General features: G+C 38.7%; 1 protein-coding gene across 1 annotated transcript in view; it reads left to right on the top strand.

Moving 5' to 3' along the window:
• Nucleotides 1-27,706, top strand: part of tnksa (tankyrase, TRF1-interacting ankyrin-related ADP-ribose polymerase a) — a 76,217-nt gene that overhangs the window by 17,415 nt on the left and 31,096 nt on the right. Inside the window, exons 5-6 of the mRNA XM_008423895.2 lie at nucleotides 14,938-14,974; nucleotides 18,440-18,515. Coding sequence (XP_008422117.1) covers nucleotides 14,938-14,974; nucleotides 18,440-18,515 — 113 coding nt within the window. The remainder of the gene's footprint in view (nucleotides 1-14,937; nucleotides 14,975-18,439; nucleotides 18,516-27,706) is intronic.

Here is a 27,706-nt window from a genome sequence, read left to right as displayed (position 1 = left end):
TTTTTGGATCAGAGAAAATCTTTTGTGCATCATCAGAACTTACCGAACTTACCAAACTGAAAATGTTGTTTTTGTAACATTTAGGAAGCTATTTTGAGYGTAGCCTTTTGTATGCAAGGTTGCTCATTACAATACCTAGTGAACTAAAGTAGGTGTGCGATTCTGGAAAAATGTCCATTTATCCCAGCAGGCCCTGAAATATTCTCTGATCCTGTAACTGAAATGTTTCTTATGAAAAATAAKTAAARCTTTTACTCTAGCCCGCTTTAAACATCTGAATYAGCTTTCTGTTGTCGCAGATGACGATTGAAAAGTAACCATCTTACTGCRTGTAAAGACAGACATTTGTTGTTGTTCTTCTTTGATTTCAGTCAGGTAACGTCTTGAAAGTGCAACCTGTCTTTTTATTTGTATTGACAGGCGCTAATTACATAAACTATCATCCTGCCACACTTTTTGCCATTCTGGTCGAATCCTACAGTTGTAATTACCGCAGTAAGTGGTGCGTTTAATGCGATGCACAGAGAGGTTGTTTTATTAATGGACAAAGGGTCACGGTTCCCTACAAGCTGTTACATTTTTACCAAAGACATTTAGTCTTGAGAAAAAAATMCGATCAAATAGCATGTGTTTATCTGAAGGATAATTCTGCSTTGGTAAAGGTAAGGGTTCCATTTTCTTTTTCTCCACTTAGAAGCTTTGCTCTATTCTCTATCCTCTGTTGCAGCACAGCTTTCTGTTTCAGTCTGTAGCAATGAAAGCTCATATTGAGTCATAAATTAGCTATATTGCTCTGCTGCTCTCAGACATGATAAACTCAGATAGAAATGTGAAATAAAATGTGTAAGAAAATGGCTTCTCTAAAAGTGGCTCTACTATATCACAGCAATGTCATAAAAAAAAGGTTTTAATTCGATGCATATGTTCAGCTCTGCTGTCACAACAGTTGTTTTATTTGTGGTGTTAAAATGGAAACCTACCTATGCTTACACTTATCAAGTGATAAAAGAGAACATGCCCAAGTTTGCTGGCAAATTATTAAACACCTCTGGAGCTAATTATGGATGTTTATCAGTTACTGGAGTGAATCTGCTTTGTTCAGCCTGATTTAAGGTGAGGCAGGTTAAAGAAGCTGGAGCAAATTAGCATTCTGTGATCAAGCAACTCAATTTTCAGCACAACCTCAAGGAGCTCCTGYCTGTGGAAAAGGTGAATGAGAATGTGACTCTAGAGGTGCTCATTTAATCAATTATGCACAGCAGATGATGGACTGCACAGTTAATATTGTAACAAATACTTTTCAAAGTTTAGGAACAGTGGAGTTATAAGAACACAAACCTACACAAACCCAGCTAGGAAGACGCGGCTAGACGCGGTTTAGTAAGGCTAAACACAGATTGCATTTCTCTGACTGATCACCGGTTTTTTAAAAAGCCTTACTTGTGGAGGTTGATATGATCAGTTTTATCTGCAAGTATTGGCCGATTATTTAGATAGGCCCAAAAAATCCAACCCAATCTGACCCAAGCCTGTAGACGATGTGTCGGAGCCCCGATCCGACCCCTCTAATTAACTTTAATTGTACGTCCGAGCCTGAATAAGCCCGACATGTTATAATTAYGTTTTTACTGCTTTCCTTTTTAGGGCATAATTTGAGTAAGCAGTGTAACTTCTCCCATTTTTAGCTTTTGTTTAACATCTTCCGGCACCGTTTTGTGGCATGTTGTAAACGCAGAGTGATTGATAGGAGCGCAGCACGGTGGAGCTGTGTGTGCATTGTGCCAGTGTGCTGCGCTTGTTACAGTCTAATGAACTTCTGCCCCTTTCTTTCCTCAACTGAGTAAGCTGCCAACTCCTACATTTTGACAATAGCAAGTAGATTAACACAACTTTGTATTGCGCATTCTTGTTTGGTTTTCTCTGTGCTGGATGTATTGTAGGCTTGTTAAAAGCACCACAGAGACCAAGCCCCACCTGACCCGACCATCAAGCAGAAAACTTTGGTCTGGTCCAGTCCAGTCCTGCCCGAATTATGGGTCATGTTCTGGCTCGACCTATAAATCTAAACTCTTATCACCTGGTCGCCGATCATTCAACATTTAATAAATCAATGCAGATTTATCGATGTACCCCTGAATTTTACATTTAATTTTAATGTTTTTTTTCCTTTTCTTTTTGCTGTATATAACATTTCATGATATCTAAAATCTTACTTTTAGACAGAAATCCTATTCAGGATATTATTTGAATTTCTCAATGTTGGTAAAATTTGTATTAACCAGGCACCTTTATGTTCAGATATTTTTAGACAAACAGGCTSTTTTATGGTGTGGTAATTTGTATACAYCTATTTCTGTAGCATGGTTGTGTTGACATTTCCTCTTAGATTTTTTTTGGCAGTGTTTATGTATCAACACTGACCTTTTATTTACCATCTCTAGCATGAYAGGGAACATGGAGCTGTTACACAATCAGTGTATTTTTAAACCGTGCCTTTTCTTAACCCCCCACATCTCTATTCAACTGCTTTCCACTAATTACATAAACTGTGTTTTGACTGAGTCATGGTTGTTTGAATCATAGCTTTGATTCACCTGATTCCTATCATGAAAAAATAAAAAATATCTGTTTTGATCTCAACTGCCTTAGAGCTTAAAAACAGACGCAGCCATTACTTTTCTACCTCTATTCTCTAGTGCAGGGGTGTAACTGAATTGCTTTCATGCAAGGTCAAAGCAGTGATTTGAAGTGCTTTTTACAACTCTGAGGCCAAGGTTGCTTTTTTACTCTCCGATTCTTGCAGGTAAATAGGAAATTATTAGTGATAAAATCACAACATCCATCTTTTTTTTGTCATTGTAATCATAAATGGTGAGTAATTACTTCTACATGTTCAGCAAAGTTTATAGAACGGGTTTTGTAGGATACTATGATAATTTGTAGTTAGCTGGTACAATCTAGAAGAATGTTCCTTAAAGGTGCTTGGGCTGTCATCGGTTTTGGTATCAAGTGTTTATCTGGTAATGGAAAGCAAACTACTCACTGAAAGTAAGGAGCCTTCAGTAGAAACTAAGTTCAATGATTCTGAATGGTGAATGAGTCCTGATGGCTACATATGAAGCTGCTGTATTTATTTCCAAAGGCAGAACTTGGATCTGCTTTAGAAGATCCAAGTTCTTTATACTGTAAGAGATTCATCTTTTTCATATTAACCTAACGTCACAAGAATATACAAAGGAAAATTGGTTTACATACTCCTCGTTAGGGTATACAGAGAAGTAGACACAGTGTGAGCATTTGAACTGCTACGTCAATGGTTTGTTAAGACGTGTTTCTTTGTCTTATCACTTTTCTGTTAATGTGAAAGTGACTCGACTCGGTTGTTTGGTTAATTAAAAATTATTTCTAAGTACTGGCTGATGCTGGTATTCAGTTATGCCTGCAGCTTGGGTTCATTCCAAGTGCAACAGCTAGCTAAGGCACTTTACACTAACAGCCTGAAAAATCACTTTAGCAAACTGTGGATAAGTAATTRGGGGRAAAAAAAACAAAGTAATGATGTGAGAAGTCTCAGGGGAGCCAATGTTGGATCACCGCAGGAACTTTCCTTTACATCAGTCTGCTCTGTCGCTGCTGATTGATCTTTTTCTGCCCAGAAAGCAGTGATTAGGACACTTTCATCAAGTTGCGTCTACCCTTGAACACTCCCCTTTGGATCCAATGATCTCTCAGACACACTTTTTTTCTTCTTCCTCCTCATCAGCTAATGTGGTGTTTAATGAGCTTGCAACTACAGCACACGTCCCCCTTCGCTCTTCATCTTTTCATCAGCCACAGTCTCTGGTCCCACTCTCTTTGACACTTTGTCCATACTTTTTTTTTATTTTCTCCCCCGYTGCTGTTTCTGATTACTTTCACTTATTTCATTTCAGCACTTGAAATGTTACACTTGGCCCCATCCTCTGCCAATCTGACCAGGAGCACACGACTCGAAACCCTTTCAGTTGAACTGTTGGGTAATCTTCAGCCAACCACCCACACGCTAAAGTGAATATTACACTGCCAAACATCACYGCCAAAATGTTAGAAATCCAGTATGAGGATAGGTGTTTATCAAGCATATTCAGCCAAATTAAGTGTTTTTTACTGGAGGGGGAAAAAARGCCTGCTGAGCTCATTACATCCATCTGTCACTGGTTGGGTTAATAATGTTGCTAAGCTCTTGGTGTTTTACTGCTCAGTCGTAGAAAGTTGATTCTATTAAACTTCTATAAACCAATAAATAACAATATTTTATATATTATATATACATATATATTACTATTCGAAAGAAAAAAGTGAAGCAGTGACTACACCACTGCTTCWCTTAAACTCCCCACAACCTTACACTGCATCACAAACCAAAACTACAATGACCAGGTGAAAAACCGAAAGGTGCTTGTGTTCAACTCGAACACAAACGACGCGAATAACATTTAGTGCATAAATAAAAATCCTGAAGCTGACTGAATCTCTATGGCTTCAAAATCGTTACACTGTTCCATTTTTAGCGAGCCATAACAGGCAAAAAGTGTGAAAAACAAATGCAATGTGAGGATGTTTATATTCTCACCTTCCTGTTTCTTCTCTATTTGCATTGCTATAATTACCAATAAACTATCTCAACTTAAAACAATGTAAATAAATACGGGTGGTGCATTATTTATTGTCAGTGAGTAACTTATGTATTGTGGGCTGTTTTTTTGTTTTTTTATTTTTATGARAAATATTTTTAGTTTGAAAGGCTGGTCTGCATATCTGAATGGTGAAGCAAAAACAGAAKGAAGGTAGCATCTATATGTAGTATRTTTAGATTTCTGAAAAAACCTTATCTTACATCAGTAGTTTTTAATGACTTTTAGTATTTAGTATTTTCTACTCTTGTTTTTGTAGTTRGCATCATGTAACATGATGTTTCCTGTTAGAGAAGAAACYCTGCAATCCCCATCGAGGCTACCTACAACGTCTTAACCACTCCTRAAATGTTCCACTCAAAGTAAAATATTGAAGTTTGAAAGGTTTTAATGTAGGAGACTAAAAATGACAATTACTATTCATTTGTGTGAACTGTGAGTGTTCAGATTTTAGGAGTGAACGAAATGCTGGAATGAATATTCACTCAGAAGAGAAATTAGACCAAAAAGAGCGACAGTCCATTAGCTCCTCTTAATTACCTCTATTGCTATTCAAAGATCAGCTGCTTCTTCGCCTTGAAAATCAATTCTCTTCTCTAGGCGAAGTCAACACACACACCCAGACACACACACAGAAGTATTTCTCCCTGATCCACAGTTTTTCACACTTGTACCAGACCCACAACTTAAGTTAAACTTTTTTTGCTCCAGTTGCCAAAAATGTAAGTTTACTTAAAAAGACAGTAACACAAAACAGAAAWTTTTTTTGCTAGTTTTTGTTTATTAATTTGTTGCAAAAAGGTACATTTGAAAAACTCTTAATTTAGAGATCCACCAATCAAACTTTTATGGTAGATTTCCAATTGCCAATTTTTAACCTGGACTACTATGGCGTGARCACTGATTTGGAGAAACAAAATCAAATGTTTAAGTTTCCGACCAGTTGGTCATCAAGCAGACCAACTGGTTGGATCCAGCTGAATTTCATATGGCTGCATCAGTGCAACTAACATGTCATATTTGTCAATTGRCAGATCTGCAGCCGTTTTGTAGTTCTTAAGTTCTCTTCTTTTAATTGTCTGACCAATTTAAGTGTCTCTGTAGCTGATTGACTTTGCAAACCAAATTGACTCTTGTACCCATCCTCTATCATTCTATTGTTTTATTGACTTGGGTTTTTTGTTGACTGTGAATTGGGTGGCTATCTGGTTAAGCAATGTGTAACTAGTTTGTGTTTTTATGAGTGCTGTGGAAACAACTGAAGTGTTCAGTGAGTGAAAACACTGTAATCTGGAAGACAACAAAGAGACGTTGTGTTCTGAGCTACAGCTGCTCATTCAAGCTGAAAGAATCACAGCGACCGTCGCATCAGAGCTGGCATATCGCAAGATGTCCGTTCTAAATTGGTATTGACAAAGCAGGACTTCAGCTTTTTGCTCTTCGAATTGATCTAAGGGAATAGACTTCAGATGAAGACGACTTTCTCTCTCTTTGATGCAAAGCTTTAGACAGACACAGGGGGTTGTAGGGTTGCTCAGTATCTGKCAGAAACTGCAAGACAACATCAATGTGACATTTTATATAACCGGTTTCTACAGACCTGTGAAGGTCCAGGATTCACTTGGGAATAATATGTCAAAAAGTGTGACAGTGTTTTACAGTATTGCAGCCTTCCTTCAAGGTTCCACATACTGAAGCATGCTGGAATAAGTAAACAGATCAGAATTGTTTTAATTTTTTTGTTATTCCACCTGCTTACTTAATTCCTCTACAATCTTGATAATCTAATAGTGCTAATTCTCACATGCCACAAAATGGCACCTAGACAAATTTGTTCAAATGTGTGAAAAGGTAACAGTGGATGCATTTTTTCTGTTTAAGTCACCAGGTAGTGACACACTCCTCACCCAACTACAAAGTGACCATGATTTGTCAGAAAAAACTGCTTTGTTGAAAAAAATATGTATTTTGGCACTAAGGTATTTTATTTTTTTTAAAACAATKTTTACAAACTCAAAACTGTTGTCACTAGCAACGTTCAGGATCAGCTACAACCACTTATTCTTCTTGTTTTACCACTGATGTGCCACTGCTAATTGTTGTGGTATATGAATTTGCACCATAAGAGTAAAAGGAAACGTAAACATAATTATTAACATCCAGTAAATGGCRCATGTACCGAACAAATGCAGCGTTTTTATATATGAACTCTCGTAGAACTAAGTCCAAAATACAGCGTTCTGGTTCTTAACTTCAAAAAGTGACATCAAACCAGAGATGACCCCCAGATGTCGCTTAACTCTGCTACGTAAGTTTCTCATGCGACCATTAGGGTTAAATCTTCAAAACTTCTTTTGAAACTTCATCTGAATAAAGAAAATACGAAAATAAACAACTTTAATTGAGCGTTTTTGTTCCTCAAGAATTTACCAACAGATTGTCCCGGTTATCTTTTCAGCTTCTGGAGAAAGTTCCAGATGACAGAAACACAGAAAAGTTGTCTTCATGGAGATGTTAGCTGGCATAAAATGGACAAGAAAAATGTGTCCTCTGAGTATTTAATGGCTCTCAGACATTTTTATATTGTATCCCTGTCATCTTGTCACAGCTGGAACACCTACTAATCTAATTTTTTTGTTTTTTTCTCCTGCCAGACAGATTTTTTTCTCGTCCCTTGAAATCAATTAGAGTTTGTGTCCACCCTGTGCTGCCTCTCACACTAACAGAGCTCAATAGGAGCTCCTGGTGCTATGCGACTGGGGCAAAAAGGGAAAACAAATATAACTTAATCGAAGCTACGTTCCTGTCTCTCCATGAAGGTTTAGTGCTCCTGCGGCACCGAGATTGCAAGGATCCGACATGAGCAAACACTTCTCTGCTGTAAATAACGTGAAAAATAAATTGACGCTGTGAGGAGAGGTCCATAGTGGGCAGACAGATTTAACACAGAGGAAAATTGGGCTGCGCTCTTTAACGAACGCATGCAGAAAACGATCAGATACTGTAGTTAGAGGTGCCACCGGCGTCCGGGAGATGGAGAGAACGCCAATGGCAAGAAAGAACCTTTATTGATGACAAAAGAGGGAACAAAACAATGTCAGGGGGAAGAGGGGAAAGCCTGACAGGGGAGGAAAAAAAAGATGAAGATGCCTTCTGGTCTGGCTGACAGATAAAGAGATGAATTGATGCGACTTCCAGTGAATGTGAAGAAACTGGAAGAAAAGGGCTGGTTGACGGGAGTATATGGTAATCATGCGCACAAAGAGCCGCTGTGAAAGCTCCCTCCTGCTAATGCACAGATTAGTCTCACACCTTTGAGTGCGTATGAGAAAGAGAAAGTGAATTTGTGTTGCTTTCAGCTCCTTATCTGAGACAAACCCATTGATTACCATGAGGACTGCTGTTCGATTGGTCCCCTGTGATGAATGAACCCCAGACTCAGTTCCCCTGAGATGCTCTGTCTCTTTCACAAACCCAGACAGATTTTTCTTTCGCTATCTTAAAAGGAACGAAAGAAAAAAAAGGGGATGGCCTAGTGAATAGAGGCAAAACAAAAATAATATGTATTTTTTTTATTATGTGTGCGATGCGTTTCCAGAGTTCACTCACCCCATTTGGGCGCTATTCCTGTAGCTGAAATTGGCTAGTTTTCCACATCGCTACACAGCTCCACAACTCAAAATGACTGATGGTCAGCCGCTATGCAAGAGTAGACTGACAATAAAACGAATTAAAAAAGAAGTTAAGCGAATTTACATGAAAATGAAGACAGGAACTTGAGTGTGTGGGTATAAAAAGACATATCCCTATGCATCACTCATCCTCTTTCAAGATTCTGCAGGTTTGAAATTGATCCTCAATATAATTTGAGTGGGATGAACTTGGAAATATTGAATTATCATGAAATTTGGAGACTATCTTTTGTAGAAAGAGAACTACGTTAAACATGCCATAAATCTTTTTAATGGTTCAATTGGGATTTTATGGAGTCTCATTGTGTTGAGCTGTCCCGGTGTGGTTGGGAAGCTGCTATCAATCAAATGGAGGAAATTGGTTGCGTGACTCTTCATTTACGTGAATCAGTCAGGCTATAGTCTAATCTTATACAAGCTCATCTGTCCAAAAAAAAAAAAAATGCTGTTTTTAGTTATTTGCGTGCAAAAGAAGAGACGATGCTTTTGTGGCACACAAAAGCAGACACATGTATTTGTAACCTTACTTCTCGTTGAGTGGTTCATTTATCCTGAAAGTAGTATAATTAAAAGGAAATGTCTAATGTTCATCTGCTTGCCTTTAGGCAAGGTTATTTTATTTGTGTTGCACATTTCAGCAATGGGTAATTCAAAGTGCTTTACATGATTAAAAAGAGGAAAAAAAGTGAATGCTGCTTCTCCGTGTTTGGGTGTTTATAGGGGTTAGCGCTTGCTCTTGTCTGGGGTTGTAAAGTTTTACATTTTGCCTCCTCTGGCAGATGCTGCTGGTTGAGGTGGTAAAACAAATCGGTGGTATTATTGCTTTATTTTGTCCAACTTTAAGTAGCCAATTTACCTCCACATGACTGAACTGTTCTGGCCCTTCTTCTTGACAGTGAATAACATGTCATTCACTGTCTTCTCTGTCTTCTTTTCCTTTGGGATACACTTTTTCTTTTTTCAGTCCTGTAAAACCATTTACCCATAGCTGCACAAACATTAGACGTTGGTGCATCTGACTGCTAATGCGCTGTAACTTTCCAGAGATTCTTCTCCAAAACAGCACCTTTGGTTGGCTTTGAACATATCTACACCTGCTGTGCTATGTTAAAGTGTGCATTTATCAAATCACATGGCTCCCACACCAGTCTACAAAGATCTTATAACAACCAGCTGTACATAATACCAGAGAGAGACCAAGAAATGTTTGATGATTCTTTACTAAAGCTTCCACAGAGGTATTGAGTCCTTGAAATGTTTATTCGGAAATAAAAAACGGGAAACCCAGCAAACGCACGCTGGCTACCTTCTGGATGCACGGAACGAAAGGTTTCTCTCAGGAGATTTAGCTGCTGTACTCAGATAAATCCCACAACGGTGGTTTTTAGTGGCGGCCAGCATCTACATTCAAATGAGAAGGTTGGGAGGTGGTGACCAGAAAACACATTATTAATCCAGAGCAGCTCTCCTTGGTGCACTTTTGTGAAGCAATTAATCACATGATGTAAGAGAGGAGTGCTGAAACAACAGTCTTTCACAAATTTCAGTCCACCTCCCATTTATTCTTCCTCCCTCCTTCTCTTTGAAGGGTCTGCTTGCACACATATCCACTTACAACGTCAGCTCTTGTGACCTTGCTGCGGCTCCAAGTACATCGGTCATCTCCTGACTTAGAGCCGGTCATTGTGTAACAGCAGATAAACCGCTTGTAGAATAAGTGATGTGTGATTTAGACACGCACACATACACGCGCACCCACACACACACACTAACCCAAGGAAGCAGACAGCTGGGCCGTGAGGTTACTTGTTTCTCAGCGAGCATCATCTGCTCTGGTGGAGCTGCTGTACACACACACTGTATACTAGGCCCTTATTGCCTGTAAGATAATGAAAAATAAAAGCTCACCTTTGCAGATTCACATATGGAAATGCACAATCAGGCCCTTCGTTACACAAGAACTGGGATTTAAATTATGGTTGCTGATGTCTACAGGAAGTTGCACACGCCCACACACAGTATCATCATTCAGAGGGTTGCTGACCTGTCCTGGGCTATAACATGTCCTTGTGTCTTCTGTTTGGGGTCAGCCTCATGCACAGACTTTACCTCTTTGGAACATGTTCCTCCATATCCCCTAAAATTCAGCTTTACATGTTATGCAACACCAAACACTTGCATATGATTTGCTTCTCAATGTGATGCACCTAGAATTTCAATTAATATCATTAAATTAGCATGCGGTTTATGACTTGTGACTCAGAGGCTCTTATCACACAATCTGGTTTTAAAGAAGCAAGAGCCTAACATCGTTCACTGCTTCTTTTTTTTCTTTTACCCTTGTAGTGTCATGAAACATATTTAATTTGCCTTTTTAACCTGCCTCCATGTTAGCATTCCAGAGTCTCACCAACTTTGAATAATATAATTTTTCTTCCTTTTTTGCTTTATTCAAAGATAAAATGTTAAGCAAATCAGAAAGGGTGGGGGGACTTGATGGCACAGTGTCTGGTTTTCAGTTATAAGCCCACTTTCCTCTTCATCCATGTCTACGGGGAAGGACTAAAGTGCAAGATGGCAACAGCATATCTGTCCAAGCCCCTCTTTGCTGTTTAGTGGGTGTATGATACGACTAGAAATGAAGAAATGACTGCAGCACCACAAAATACTAACGTTAACAACACAAAGGACCGTTTCTAGAGCTGTCTAACATTTATTGATAAAACTTGCATCTATGGTAAAATAACTTCTTTGAGTATCTCTAAAAAATATGAATACTTTCTTCTAATCGGAATGCAGAACGTAATTTCTTGAGACTCGAGTTGAAAAGTTGGTGTAATAGATTTAAAAAAAAAATTATGAATATTTTTGAAGGAATTCTTGTAATAGAGAGTCACCAGCTTTTTAAAAATCAGGTGTGAAACCAATACATAAACTTAAAAAAATATTTACTCAGGTGACAAATAGAGAATTGTAATTATTGTAAGGACAAAAAAATCTGTTTTCCAACAAGGTTTTCCCCCTGCTGACCACATAAAAGCACACAATGCAGGTGAATTTCTATTGGTTTTATTTATTTGTATTATTTTTTTGTATTTTTTCTGAATTTGCAAGCCTTGGAGTTGGATTCCAAGGCTGTAGTTTTATTTCCACTGCAATTTGATTGACAATAAAATTGTGGCAGTGAATATACGATTATGTAGAAAAGTTAAATACAATCGTTTTGTGCCAGAAAACCCCCCACCCCAAAAAACATCTCTGACGGTGAGGTGGATAATGATTTGCATAACAAATGCAATCCAACTTGATTCAAAGGCTGTCGGTTTACTTATGGGAAATTGAACCTCTCAGCTTAAAAATGGCTTAGAAGTCAAATTTAGTGTCTTGACCTTTTTCTTGTTCCGTCTGTTCCTCCCCCCTCTTCTCTCCCACTTTCCTCTGTCTCTCCCTGTTCAGCTCCAGCTTCTGTTACACCAATTATACTGTGTCAAATCCATGCATGTCAGCTTCCAGATCCCTAATCATCCCTTCTCTCTTTCATCTGTAATCCTTTGTTCCATCCTCCTACCCCACTTTTTTCCCTCGCTGGTAACCTCTCCTCTCTTCTTCGGTCGTCACACATCTCCACCCCTCCGTCTGCTTCTCGTAATAAACCCATCCTCTCTATCCTCCTTTCATTTAGCTCCAGCATACCATAGCACCTTGTCCTCACCCTTTGAGTTTTTGATTCTATTTCTAATTTCTTTTTTATGACTCTTCCTGAGACTTGAACAGCTCTGGATTTAGAAATACCCTCTTGTTAATTTTTAGTAGAAAATAGCAGTGGTAGTTTTAATAGGTGTGAAATCGGAAAGCTTTGCATCGTCGCTATCACTTTTTGACCCCGTCTGGAGTACATGAGACCAAATCTGAGCAAAATTAGTCATTTTCTTTGGTAGCATTAGTATTCTGCTATGGTTAATAAGTTGCATCGTAGTTAAATATTTCAATTTGAAAGAAAAACCAGTGCTGTATATGTTTAGTTTCTTTTATCACGAAACAGCAGATGTGCACAGAAATACCAACTACATTTCAGGAGAATATATGGTAACAGGTGGTATTTATTGTGATAACGGGGGCATCGGAGCTCGGGTGGCGGAGCAGGTGGCCGCTGCCTCGAAGATTTCCGGTTTTAATCTGATTTTTTCTGGGGAAAATCAAGGGGGTTGCACCAAGAAGGGCATCCGGTGTAACATCTGCCAAGTCTGTGTGCATGCAGCTGTGGTGTGGGGGGAGGTGCCTTAAAGCAACAACGTTTATTTTGAGAACAATAAAAGTTGTGCTAAAAAGTTATGTTTAAAAACTATATGCAGTCTTTTTTTGATAATGGCCTGGTTGTGGTTTCATTTTACTACAGTCACTGCCTCACAGGGAAAGAAATAAAACATCCACCAGATACGTTAAATATTGCATTTTTATTGTCAGACAACTCAAAATATTCTCAATTTGAGTATATTTTTAAAGATATTGTTTATTATTGCTTTATGAAACCAAATAGGAAAAAATATTTTAAAAAATCCGAGCAATACATTGCTTTCATGATCTGCAAACATCATACTCTACAGTTTGTCATCACAATAAATCAGAGTTTTAATAACGATGAGAAAAAGTCAAGATATCAGAAAATTTGTCCACCCCGACACATTGAAGCAGTCCGTACTGTCTCCAGTCATAGTACTGAATAGATTTCAAAATTATGAGCAGAAAAATCTATGGAAGTTCAAATGTGTCGCAATTAAATAAATCAATGTGTAAATAGTTAATAGTTTAGTAACTAATGAACTTTTAATCTTGACGTTTAACTCAATGAGAATTCACATGTAAAGTCGTGTATTGTGTTATTTTATATACACTGCTCAAAAAAAATAAAGGTAACACTTTAACATTTAAGTGAACACTGAAGTGTTCCCTTTATTTTTTTGAGCAGTATATATATGTATATATATATATATATATTTTTTTTTAAATTTTATTTATTTGCACAAGTAAAAATAAATAACTTAAGCAGTAATTGAAGCTCCTCATCACTGCTGAAAAACTGATGGTGATGGTTTGTTCCACCTTTTTTCCCCATTGTCATTGTACCTGAATAAGAAACGTCAGTGTTACTAAATAGCAGAGTTTCATGATGGGTAGGAGTCAGTTGAGTTTAGTTTGTATACGTTGGGTTAATTTTGACACAGGGGTGAGCGATATTAATTGAAAATTTTAACGCAATATTTTATGGTACTATTGTGATAATAAAAGTTATGATTACAGAAAACTATTTATTCTTTTTTACTTAACTCAATCTATGTGAATGCATGGCATAGTATTCACAGCCCACAAACACAAAATAGCGCAAGAGAAAAACATTCACACTTGAAACGGGCTTCTTCATGACTCCACTTACTCAAATAAGTGAAATATAATCATACTGATTTTTATTGATGCTCTCATGGAACAAATAGTGCAGAAATTGTAAAAATAACATTTCTGATAATGTCAGTTTTTAAAAATTTTATATCAAGTAGAAGTTTATGGAGACAACAATAAATCAAAGTACTGCGTCACGATAAATGATAAATGGTAAATGATATGATAATTGCGGGCCCATACCTTGACATAAGTTGACAAGAAAGCAATTTGACCATAGTGCTTAAGGAAATGTCTTTCTTTCCTGTTTTAGCAGCTTTTTAAAGAAATAGTTCAATTAATGTTGCTATTTTGTTTAACTTGCCTTTTTACACAAGCAGTTTCTAACTAATCAAAAGAGAGAATACAATTCGACAAAGGGACATTTTTCCTTTTTATTCTATTGATATAATAATTAGGAAAAAAATTCTTCCATTTTCTGTCTGATTATTATTGTTTTCATAAATCGCTGAATAAAAAAGATCCTTTGTGGATGAGGCTCATGTCTCCCCCTCTCTTGTCCCTGGCAGCAGAGACGCATGGGAAGGTGTAAATGTTGTGACTGTAGCAGCAGGGAGGCAGGAGATGGAGAGGGAGTCAGGGCGAGGGAGATGAGGGGGAGGGGTTTGTTTATCTCCCTTCTTTAAAAAAATGATAACTGCGCCCCCAGAGTCCACTGGAGAGAAACCCCCCCCTCCCCCCAAATAACAAAGGTAGTCGGACGTAGGGAGACTGGGAAGACGGATGACTGAGAGCCGGGGACAATGGGACGCAGCATGAGCAGCGGCCAAGACTCCCCACAGCGACGCTTTAAAGACGGGAGGGACGGACGGACATACGGACTCAAGGAGGCAGCGCGCCTGCCGGTCCGCCGCTCGTCGCCCAAACAATGAACGTGCTGTGGTCGCTGCCGGCAACGCATCGTAGCCAGAGGGGTGCGCACTGAGTGAGAATGGCAGAGACGGAGAACCGGAGTGGGGGGGTTTAAATAGAAATAGGAAAGATGGTGTCTCCCCCCCCATAGATTGCATGTGCTTTTGTTCATGGTGGTTCTGTTTGCTCAATCATGTGTGTCTCAGTGTGGCTGATGTGCATTACCGGGAAACTGTCTGACACCATGATCTTCTGTAACCATTTAGGTGAATACAAGAAGGATGAGCTGCTGGAGGCGGCAAGGTGAGTACCAGACTCTCTGCATGCTCTTTGTTTTCATTTCTCTCCTCTCTTATCCTCCTTTCAAGCCTTTTAATATGTTTTTTTTAATACTTTATTTCATCTTTGTTTTCTCCTCCTTTTTTAGTCATGCTAATATTTGTTTTCTTTTGCTCGTTTTTTTTTTCTTTTTTCATCCATAAATCTTCCAACCTTGTTTTTATCCTAATCTTCATCCCTCTTTAATCCGTCTTGTCCTTTTTCTCTTGTTTGATTATATTTTTTTCTCCACCTCATTGCATGCACACACACTTACACACACTCAGCTCCCATACCAGTTCTGTATTTTCAGATCCAGAGAGCCTGGTGCTTGTGGGCCAGCGACACTTGTTCATTTTCGAGGCATGTTATGGTTGCAGGCAGTTCATGTAGGCTGCGTGTGTTTTTTTTTTTTTTTCTTTTTTTCATTTTTTGCCAGGCTCTCCAATTTGGAAGTGAAGTAGCTCTCGATTTGGGATTGTGTGTGGGTGGTGGAGAGCTTGATGCCTCAACAGAACCCCCCCCTCACCCTCTTTTCCCTCCATCTCTTCAAGCTCAATACACACACATATAAGGAAGCATCTGGTTTAGAATGGACGTACCCCCGGTGTATTGGGGGTCAGAGGGCTGTTTATGTGTAAATCCAGAATGGTCGTCTCCCAGCTGAGCCCGTGACTGCCTTATCACCCTGTCATTATGAGGAACTTCCTCTTTTATTATAGGGTCATGCTCAGTCAGTTCACTCCCACGTTTGGCCTGCAGAATGTACATGTTCGTCAAGTGTATGTATCTATTTAGGGCTTTTGTTTGTGTTTGTGCAAAGTTATGCATGGCATGGAAGGAACCCTGTGGCCCCGTGCACTGCTAGGAGGAAAAATGTTGTATGGATTAGAAAGCTAATGCAGGTTTTTGTGCAGTCTGGAAAAGTATGGAATTTGAATTTAGCATTTTCTTTGTCTGAATATGTCCTATCTTATTTCATTCCTTGCATCCTTTCTTCCTTTTGTTGTTCTTTTTTGGTCCATTGTATCTTCAATTTGTATTCCTTCCTTCCTGTTTTCCCATCCATTTTCCCTTTTCCTCTATATTTTTTTCCCTCTTTGTATCTGTTCTTCCTCCTTTTCTTGTACCTTTATTTTTCTTTCCATACCTTCAGTTTGTACTCCTTCCTCCTTCATCTTCCCTACCTACTTTCTCTCTCTGATACTGAAACAAGCTTTTTCCTTCCTTCAGTTCCAGCTTCCAAACCAAATATGTCGCAGTTTGTTGGACATGTTAGAACATATTTTTGGCGTATTCACTGGTCAGGAAATTATTTGAATTTTGAGTTTTCAACCAACTTGTCACCTGTCAGGGCTGGTCAAGTTAAACATTTCTGTCGCCAGCGGGTTTCTTGATGCAGTTTCAACTAAAATAGGTTGGACTGTAGTACAGTACGTAGTAAAGGAAGACAGAAAAGTGGTAATCTTATGACAAAAAAGATTTTCCTGCAGCATTAGATTTTAATATCAAAAGAATTAGTGATATTTTCAAGTTTGAGTAACTGCATAATCACATCTAGGTGTAAAGTAAAAGCCTGCTTTTCATTTTTTTATTTTTTCAAGTCATTAAGTAAGAGCTTAGGTGTTTGAAAGACTTTAATAAGATGAAAGTCAGAGGTAAGAAGCTTAGCTCATTTTGTAGAGACTGAACAGACTGAGCTCAAGAACATCACCAAAAGTTTTATCTTGTAGTTGCTGCATAGATGCATCAAATATGAACATGCTTGTTTTATTATTTCTAAAATGTGCTAGGATTGCGTAACAATTGATTGGGGTGCTTGATTGGAGTAGTCTGTAAAGTCCCATATCAGTAATTTGGAACAGAGTTTAAAGAAGGGGTTTTGAGTGAAAGCAAAGAGGAATGACCTCCAAGTCAGCCACCATATGTCTATCAGCAATGATAATATGGACCCTTACTTTGGTCCAAAATAAAGTTCCCAAATCTACAAATATATTTCTACAATCAACTATCATTGAGCTGAAAACATCACTCTCAGACCAGTGTGCTGTTCCTCTCCTAAAACTGACCTCTGAATGTCTCAGTTGTTTCCCTTGAACTTCCAAACCGCGTCGTGAGCAACAGAAAAGAGAAATCTTGCTTATTTTTCTTTGGGAATATTTTAAAGAAAACGCAAGCTGCCCACAAGCACTTCAGTTAGAGTAATTATATTTAAGTGAATCTTAAACATACTGATCTAATCTGATTGAAGCAAAAGCATTTGACGTTTTTGACTCTTTCTTCACCTTTCCAAACTCCCAAAAATTAAACATTTTGGTGTCTCCAGGAGAGAATTGTGTTTGTGGCACATTCCTCGATGAAGACCAAATTAAGATCTGTTCTTTGTTTTGAAACCTTTTTGGTTTTTAAGGAGATAGAAAACACAAGTGCATTACGTATTACCATCAGGTAATATTTGAAAGGGAAATGTACACAAGAATACAATCATTTCAAAAGCTTTCTGAGTTCTAAACTGGCAGAATACATTTAGTTCAAGAGCATTATTTGACATGGAGTACTTCCAAATGAACAGTTTTCACAACAAACTAGAATCATAAAAATTAAGAGCATTAGAGATTGTTAGAAATATCAGGGTGAAAGAGGTTTTGTTGAAAGTCCTGACTTTCAACAAAAGTCAGGACTTTTTATGGGGCCTTCCGTAAAAGTTGTGAGACGGCAAGAATGTAAAATGAGATTTCTGAGGTTCCTAGTCTTTAAAGTTGTGATTGGCTTTTAATTCTGCAGTCACACTGGGAAGGTGTTGGGATATGAAGCAAGGTTGAGCAGGGAAAAGCTGTGAAAAGAGATTGAGGGAGCAGATCAAAAGAGGTAGAGTAAGAAAGAGGTGCAAAAGGGCAAGAGAGATGGGAGGTAGATTTGATTGAAAAGGGAGAAGGAAGGCAGCCAGTGTTAGAAAAAAGATGCGAGAGGAGAGGAGGATATAAATGTCAATTTGGCTGGTGGTTGTAATCAGAATTATTGAAGCAAAGAGAAATGGAGAAGACAGACGATAGTAGATGGTTATGGGATAATAAGGCTGCACTACTTTTTTTCCCCCTTAACATGTTGAAACCTTCTTCCTTCAAGACTGTCTGGGGGATGAGGCATGACTCCACTTGTCCTGGCCGCATCTCCCCACGGCCAATCGAGTTCCAGAGCAGTGACCTTAAAAACCAAAAACATAGATCAACATCAAATCCCTTTAGTCAGGCCAAAATACTCAGGGGCTTTTCGACATGACAGAGTGCCTTCAAATCATCCCCCGAATATTTCCCTGGGTCTCTTCAGTCTCAAGCTTCTGATAACGTTTTCCTCCGATGTTTTTCTTCCAGTCTTGCTTCTTTACTAAACCTCTGTGGCGGTGGTTGTATTTCTACTTAATGTGTTGCCTTGGTTTGTGCACATTTTCAGGAGTGGAAACGAGGAGAAGCTAATGGCCCTGCTTACGCCGCTCAACGTCAACTGCCACGCGAGCGACGGCCGCAAGGTAAGAGTCAAAGTGCGCGCACAGAGGGACCGTAAAGCCGTAACGAGCTCATCACTGTCATCTATGCAACTGCATTTTTGGACGGTCATTAGGGTTACAAAGCCAGTCGGCTAGTGTTTTTCTTTTTTTTTTCAAGAGAAACAAATGCTGGTATGACAGCTGTGAGCCTGTTTTAAATAATCTGAGCGCTCACCAGCAGGCATTGGTGTCCTTTCTTGGCTGTCAGTCATTTAAATGAATAGATGGAGACACAACTTTTTTCTGAATAAATTAGCACTCATGCTGAACAAAAATGATTCATCACAGCACACAAAAACCTGTCAGAGTCACGGCCAGAGCCATGGAAAAATAAGCTTTTTCTGATGTCTTTTTTTCCCCCCTTTAGACAAGTTTTGTCATGTTGCATGCCTATTAGGGGTGCACCAATTTTCTGGCTGATTACTGATCTTTAAAGAAACCTAACCTGCCAATTCTGATTTTGTCTGACACAGGTTTTTCTGGGGGTTTTTTTGTCTTAAAAGTTGCTAAATATAGCAAGGAAGTTGCTAAGTTGGCAACAGTGGGGCAGTTTTGGCAACAGTCCCATATTCCTTAATTTTGGGATATCAGCTGATACTTTATTGTATCGTCATAAGAATTTTTATTTGCTGTTGTCCTGATTAAATTGAAATTAATTATGTTAAGAATCTTCTATTGAAAATTTTATTTTTATTATTTTTTCTACTTTGTTCCACGATCTTAAAGTAAGTAAATTTGAAAATAGAATTAATTGCACTTACTTTTGTAAGTCTCACTTCTTTAAGTAAAATCCTGATGAAGCCTATTTCATATAGGAATGTTTTTCAAGAGCAATATTCAAGCTTGTGCCTCTATAAATGCCATGCCATGCATTCACAGACATACAGTTATCTAAAAATGAAGGAATAAATAGTGTTTTGTCATTATTTGTATCATTATCACAATAGTACCACAAACTATCATTATGTAACTCTAAATCCATATCACCCACCCCCAGAGAGAGACTGACAGATCACCAGGTCAAATCTGCACATGCACAGTTTACACTAGTCATTTCACTGTTGCCAATTTAGTGACATTGTTTATATCTTTAGAGATTTTTCAGCCAAAAAAAGTTGGTAATGTCCAAATTTGAAATCAGCAGGCCAGGCTTTTTAATAAATATCGGTGATCAGTCAGAAACTGCAACTGGTGCACCTCTTCTTTTTAATAAATTTTGGATTTACTTTTATTGAAATTGCACCAGTTGCAAGATGCTCAACAGACGACTCATTCCCAGTAGTATAGAATCTGATTGGTCCAAACTAATCTTCATCTTCAATAGATTTTATTTGTTTGCAGTGGAATTAACAATTCTTCGTCGTAAGTTGCAGCGGACATCTTCATGTGTCCAAATACAGAACCATGCATATTTTGCTAATGCGCCTTCACTTCCTAAATATGAGTTCCAAGTACAAATCTCGAAAAGAAGCAGATTTAAAACGGGTTTCTTGCCGAACGGAGTTAACTTAATCGAGTAGTTGAAGTGGTCTGCCTTCGATTTGCTACTGATGAGCCGTGAAGCAGAAAAAATCCCGGGGTTAGACTTGAGGGCACGAGGTAAATCTGGGTTCGCAAAATGAAATTCTAGGTACACCACAAGTATGCCGACCTTTGGAGAGAAGCTTTGTGTTATCGTCTTGTGACTTCAGCATCTGCAGGGAGCCCTGAGCCTTGGGTTTAGTTCTGCTGCTTTACAGCAACACGTCTGGCTTATGACTGATTAGTTCCCTGGATGAATGGGTGGAAGGAAAAGCAGAGTGCTCTCTGGTTTTAGTGGCTTCTGGCTTTAGTTGGCGAAGTCCCTCTAGTCCTCCACATCATTGCTTTCCAAGTTGAGAGAAGTATAAATTCCTGTTAGTCTGGTCTTCTCGTCTTATCTTGACGGCAGAGTGACAACGAGGCTCCACTCAGCAGAGATCATTATCCAAACAATTTTAGGATCCCCCAGTGGATCCTCATTGGTGTCTCTTGGGTGTAATCTCTTTACATTATCAAACATTTTCTGAAGCGGCGTTTAAATCAACCAAACTCAAGTGGAAAAAGTTAAACTCCAGTCTTTTTCAAGCAAGACATAGCTCAGTTTCAGCTCGGCGATCAGATTCTGACTTTTCTTTTAAAAGATCACTCTAGTTTATTGGACACTGAAGTGAGGCTCGCTGAGTTTTATAGTGGCTAAGACAACTGCAGGGCCAATCCGGGACCCAAAGGGAGCGTTTTACCCTTTACTCTTGGTGGCTGTCAAATAAATGCCACAGAAGCCCAGAAGAGGCTTTGTTCTCTAATTATGGGCCCTTGAGTGATTCGGATGGTGCTCAGCTGCAGCTCGTGTTCATCATATTGCCTTCATATCCATTTGTGAGACAGCATCTCCTTGCTGCGATGGGTCCGCGCGCCCTGTCGGGGAGGTGACGCCTCCGGGGAAAACCGTGCAATATGAAAACCTTCTGAGATGCAGGAGACACACTCATGAGATCATTTCCAATTGCTTGAATTTAATGGAGCGTGAGTACATTATGGCAGCCATATCCAGAAAATAAAAACTGTCCCCAGACAGACAGTGAAGCGACCTCTCCTGTACAATCTTCATTTGCGCTGCTCTTTAATTGCCCCGCAAAGACATCGTGCAATATGTTTTCCTGCCTGGTCTGTTTAATCCACGCTGCGTTCTGGGAAGGTACCGCTAATTTAAACCGCAGTGGAGCTGAGAGGAGAGATTTACCGAGTTATACTTTGCGGGTAAAAGTATTAGATTAATTACGAGTGTTAAAGAAATAAGACGTTTATGTTGAAAATATATTTATTACGTTCTTTCACCAAGCTGGACTAATACGTGTTGTTTCAGTTTTGCATTGCTTTCTCGTGAATGCTTGATAACTGAATTCATCACCTTTGCATCTGAATTATGCCTTTAATGATTTTCTGGGCATGTTGACTTGGTTTACTGAAGTAATGTGGATGTTTCTAGGAGATCTGACACTTTTGACTACATTAGTAATTACAGTAGATCAGAATGAGTGTAAGAGCGGGGTTTCAGTGGCTAATCAGAGGGATCGACCTTCCTGCTAACTAAAGAGCAGCACTGTAAAATATTAAGAAAAACAAATACCTGGAGCAAACAGGTGTTTGTTGAAAATTTTTGAATGGAGAAGGAACAATTATGATTAAGTCTGTCTGAGTTGCAAATAAATTGTGTAATATTAGAGTAGTATCAATGTGCAAATACTGAGAGCACCTCTAAAAACACATGTCTGCTTTTATACCCTAATGTACACTAATATGAACAGTCAAGAAAATCAGTTTTTTTTGTTGTTGTTTTTTTTTTATCTCGGCCAATCAGCTCTAAGGAAAATGAGAAGCGCCTCTGATTTTGCTGCTTTGTAAATGCCACCCAATAGCGTGTCAGGTAGCATTGCTGCAAAATATTTCAGCTTTCCTAGATTAATTTTCTTTTGGGTATTTTAGATTTCATCTACGAAAAAATATGTAATTTTTCTGCAAATAGTTGGGAGTTGATTGCCACAGAAAAATCTACAAATGATTGAATTCGCAAACAGGCAGAGGTCCCCTGTAACTGCAATCAATGTGGCAATTTTCAGCAAGTATCAGTGAAGTTGTGCAGCCCAAAATTATATTTTCTGCTGCTACTAACTAGATGGTAGAACACAGTTTTTTGGTGTACTGTCTGTGATTTTGTCAGCCATGTTTAATATAACTAAGCTATATTTTAGGCTGACTACAGTATTTTTATTTCATCAAAGAAATCAGACCAATCCCAAAATGTCATAACCACTGATGGGGGGGGAAAAAAATCTCAGAAAATTTGTGAAAGGTGGTGTGTTACCAGAACACCAGAGTCACTCCTCTGACTCATATTAGAGCATCATGTTGAAGCTCCTGCAGAAACTCCTGCTGGGAGAAACGTATCTAAAGAAAAGAAAACAGCTTGGAGAAACTGCAGCATCATGAACATCAATAGCAAGTAAGTGCAACTCTGATAAAATGTAGTTATTTCACTGTGCTTTAAAGCAATAAAGTTTGAAAGCATATGCATGCCACTGATTTTATTCATTTTAAAGACTAAGACTCCAAATGGGCAAATGTTTAACTTAAATAATTTGTTCATTATAAGGGCAAGGGATGGGGGCTGGGGGAAATGGAGTGGTCACAGCTGCATCAATGATCCTTAGATTACAGAAAAGTAGATCTTCTCCAGCTCCTACACATTTGTTTGAGATGGCGTCTCATGAACATTTGCTAGGCAATCTAAATAATAGCAAACTAATAGTAATACACAGAAAACCTGAAGCCATTCTGGGATCATTTTCCTGTTTGTAACACGGGGCCATTACAATGCCAGAAGTAAGTTTGGAGAAACTGCAGCAGAAGAATCATTCTGTGATCCAGTTAGCCATCCTGTTGTTTCCTAAAGCTCCTTCATGTCCCCTGTAGAGCAGCAAGTGTAGCAGAACAGAGTTTCTGCCTCAGCTACAACAGTCCAACGCAACTTTCAGCACTCTCAAAATATAAAAAATAGGTGTTGTTTCCCTCTTAATGCTAAAATATGCACAACATGACCTTCTTATATCTGATTCAAAAAGGCCAGGTTGTGCAATGGACTGTTTGCCGACAGCGAGATAACGTCCGCCTGTATCTCTAAACTTTAAGCAACCTGGGATATCACATGAATATATCTGTTCTATCTATTTAAAACATCTGTTTTGCATGAGAATACTGTGTATTTTTTAATGCCTGAGTGTACAACAATGCTTAAACTTCAAGAGAAATATAGGCCAAAGCACGCATAGGAGAATGGAGTCTGGAGTGGTGGATGAATCAGTGGCTTCAGCTTGATATGACATCAGGAGCTGGACAGATACTGAAATTGGATCGGAACAGCCTTTACCACCTTCGTTTGTTGCAGTACAGAAAGCTTTACAGTATTTCTGTAATTCGACACGGTTGACCATGACATACTATTGGAGATCTGAGTAGGACTCTCTGGTCCAGTACTCAGTTGGTTCAAAACTTGCATAAAAAGAAAACGGAAATTTCTTTGTTTTTATTGGCAACTTCTCACCGGAGCAAACGGATATGGGGTACCTCGAGGTTCAATCCCCACTTATTCAATATCTACATGCTCCCACTATTTCAGGTTATATAGCAAGAAAGTAGTCATCACCATAACTACTTGGTTGACACACAGCTCTACCGGGTGACTCTGAATTAATCCATGAACTGAATGCTGAGAACAAACAAATGCAAACAAAAACAAAACTGAAGTTATTATCTTTGGACCTACAGAGGAACAATCTACGATCGGCACACAGCTTCAGTTTTTACATCTATAAACTAGGATCAGGCCCAAAATCTGGGCATGCAAAACATATAAGAGCATATCTTTTCATGATGTAAAGCATTTTGTACTGCCTGTTGCTGAAATGTGTTGTACAGTTAAACTTGACTTGATTCACACTCAGACTTGGAGCTGCAAGTTAAAAGTAGCTGCTCTACGGAGCCTAACAGGATTTGTTTTGGCACCTTAACAAGTTACGGTCAAATTGGCACTCTGAGACAATCCATTCAGACACATACAAATCCTCATAAGCACTCCAGTAGTAATCATCACAGCCACGACAGAGCATTCCAAGATTCGAACGATTGATTATAATGAAGCTTTGCTGTAAACATGGAGAGCCACTTAATGTTCAATTTCCGTCTTTTTGGCTTTCCTGCACAAACAAACCCAGTTCAGGTGATGAAATGTAGCATTTGGGGAGTCGAGAAACTGATTGGATACTTTATGCTCAGGTGACTAATCGGATAGCTGTCTGCCCTTATATTTAAGTCCTTAATCACAGCTAATTCAAATAAATGTGTTTTTAGTAGGCTTCTGCAGAACCTGATAACAGGCAGGTTCATTTATTGGAATTAGGTGCGGTGAAGCGGAGAGGCGACTTTGTGCAGAGCAGAGGAGTAATACCATCTAAACTCAGCTAAGTTTACTCATGTCAGTTTGTTGGGTAAATGGTTTGTATCACATGTTTGACCAGTTTTGATGCTTTGGAGCGGAGTTCATTTTGACAGCAAAGCAGAGATAATTGGTTTCTGGTAGCCATTTTTATACTTGCTCATGTGTAGCATATCTACTCAGCTGCAAGCTGCGTGCCTCCTCTACCTACCACTTGTAATCAGTGTAACTCATGGGGGATGATTGAAGATGTTCCAGATTTGAAGTGAGTGAAAACCATGGTGAGATGGGAAGCTGTGTGAAACTTTCAGAAAGAAGATTATCTGGTAAAAGGCTTTAATGACGTTCAGATCCGGCATTTGAGGAAAAGAACCTCATGAGTCATGGTTTGAGAAGGATTGGCTGCAGTAGGACCTGACCAGTTCACCATCTTAAAATCAACCATAAAGCCTACCTATTAAAGGGTGCTTTTTTGTAAAGTATGACATTGTTAAAGAAAATAAAACCAGAAACAGAACTGGATACCCTAATATAACCTGAAATCCATTAAAAAATAGCTAAAATGAAGAAATGGAAAATACTGGGAAGACAGAAATCTGAGGAACACATGGCTGAAACTTGGCGTTTACAGAGAAGGTTTATCTAACTTCTTCCTTTACCATATGTACAAAGACAATTTAGTCTGGTAAGCACCATTGTTTAATTAAACTAGAAAATAAAGATAAAGTGGCTCATGCTGAATATAAGTTTTAATACTGCTGGAGTACAGGCTTATCAAGGATTTTATAAAGTTACATTAAAAGTTTTAAAATGGGGAAAAAATCATTCTATTCATAGTCATTTTACTGAGAAGCTATAGAAAGTGAGAAAATTATTTTCTACCTTTGTGTGACAGTCATGTAGCGCTTTTTCTGACATATTGTTCGCAACTGCCAATCAGCCCATAAGAAGGCTGCAACACTTTTCCCTCACTAAGAGAAAATTGACTGTTTTGAAATATTTCTATGCGAGAAAGACACTGATCGTCATGCTGTAGACTCTAATGCAGTACTTCCCGTCACTATTGTAATTAGTTCCAGTTCTTTGGCTTCTGGAACAGATGGCCTGACTAATTCGTCAGATAATATAAGGTAGCTTATGAATTGGTAGTATAATGTTCTATTCAAAACACTTCTACAAAATTTAGTGAATCTTTATTCCAAATTTTGTCTGAAGTCTGTGAATCAGAAGCTAAATAAAAGTGAATTTCTTTTATGGGCATGTAAAAGCGAAAGTGTTTTGTGCTGTTGGATTGCATGTCACATCTTGTTTTATTGTGATATTTTTACTTGGTATAACATTAGAATATCCTAAAATTGTTGGTTGCAAATAAAGAATAACTTTACTTTGAAGCAACTCTAAAAGTGTGATGTTTAACTGATTAGTTTATTTCCTGGCCAACCACTGCAGAAATTATGTAAACTCCAAATTTTTCCTGTTTATTTTGTAACGGGAAACGAATGTTTAGGGCACAATTTCAACATTTATCCCTCACACACACGTATGAGTTTTATTTTGAATGCATTTCTTTATAGTACAGCCTTCACCTGTTGAGTGCTAGCGTGTTACCACCATGTACTCAGATGATTGAAGGCCTATCGCAGAACGCTATTATTACCTCAGCTGAGTGGAGAATGTTATCAACCTACCTCCACTGATCCTGCTGCTCACACAGACCTGCTCATATACCACCAACAGCGCTTGCTCTTTAAAATGCTTCCTCCTTCCTGTCCTCCCACTGCTAGCAGTAGGGCCTGTTTTGTGTTTTTACCATCCTCTTAGATAGCTGAAGCTCCTCAAATGCGTCAGCGGCGTTGCTGATTCTATATTCTGCTTTTTGTTTTGATTAGCACACTTCTAGTTTTTTTTTTTTTTTTTTTTTGGCAATCTCCGTCTGTTTTGGATGTGCAGAGATCTTGTGAACTTTTGATCCGTTGGCCAACCCCGGTCCCGTCCTCGCTGGTGGAAATATCAAAGTGCCAGCTGAGTGAAAAGCAAATTTCAAGAATCTGAAGGAGGAAATAAAAGATTTTCAGTGGAACACTGTTTAAATTTTAATCATAGGCCCGTCTCGTTGAGAGCTTCAAGCTTACTGGCAGGGTTGATAATTTCTTTTTGATGAGAGACGTAGATCTTAGGGCTGAACTTTATCCGCAAAAACAATGGATATTTGACATTTTCTAAAGAGGTTCTCGGATATAGTTTTCCTGTTCTGTGAAGCCCTACAGTATAAACTGCACTCAAACTTTCACAGATTGCTGATGGAGAATTTCATGCAATGCTTTGGCATTGCATGAAATGCCAAAGCACTTAGCTTTGGCATTTGCACTTAGTCATCACCAACACCTTTAGATTTACTATTTTCTGGCACTTCATCGTTTTACTTGCCATACCTTCTCTTTGAATCATCATTTGCTAAGTTATCAAAAAGCTTAATATTTTGCAGCATATTTTGCTCTAAGCTAAACTTTACAGGATTTGGTGACTCTACTGCAAAAATAACAGTTAATCAGCTGCTTTAGTTTTCCGAAGCAAATTACTTTCTAAGAGTGCGTCGTCGCTGCATAAGCGCACTGCTGAGATTGTTTGGTAGCGTTTTGTCGTTTTTCAGAAGATAAATAAGGAGGCACAAAGCTAACATTTCCAAGCTGGGGATTGTTTCCATAGTAATTATGCTATTTAAGTGAAATTGTGGAAATTGAGCACATCATAGGATAACAGTTTTAACAGCGATGTTTAGGTAGATCAGGACTTAACAACTTTAAGTCTAAGCAAAAAGTGGAAAGGCTGTTTTTGCCTTCCAAAAGTGATTTTCTTAAAAGCCTGAACTGAACTATTTTTTTCATGGTGTCCTTGGAAAGGCAGTTTCTAGGTGGTAGGCAGTGCAGATAAGATAGACAGGTGTAGGCTTAGACACCAGCTCATGTGCTTTTGTGTCCCGCTGCATGAGTGCACAAGAAGAGCATAAGATGAGAGCTCTGGCTGCGGGTTATTTATCTTCCAAGATGCTGGCAGGGCAGAGCTGTCAGCGGCTTTATAACGTGCGTGCGTGCGTGCGCGCGTGCGCGCGTGTGTGTGTGTGTGTGTGTGTGTGTGTGTGTGTGTGTGTGTGTGTGTGTGTGTG

This window comes from Poecilia reticulata, linkage group LG12, assembly GCF_000633615.1.
Source record: "Poecilia reticulata strain Guanapo linkage group LG12, Guppy_female_1.0+MT, whole genome shotgun sequence".
Lineage (NCBI taxonomy): Eukaryota > Metazoa > Chordata > Actinopteri > Cyprinodontiformes > Poeciliidae > Poecilia > Poecilia reticulata.
Note: the sequence above shows the minus strand (reverse complement) of the source record. Positions and strands in the feature narration are given on the sequence as shown.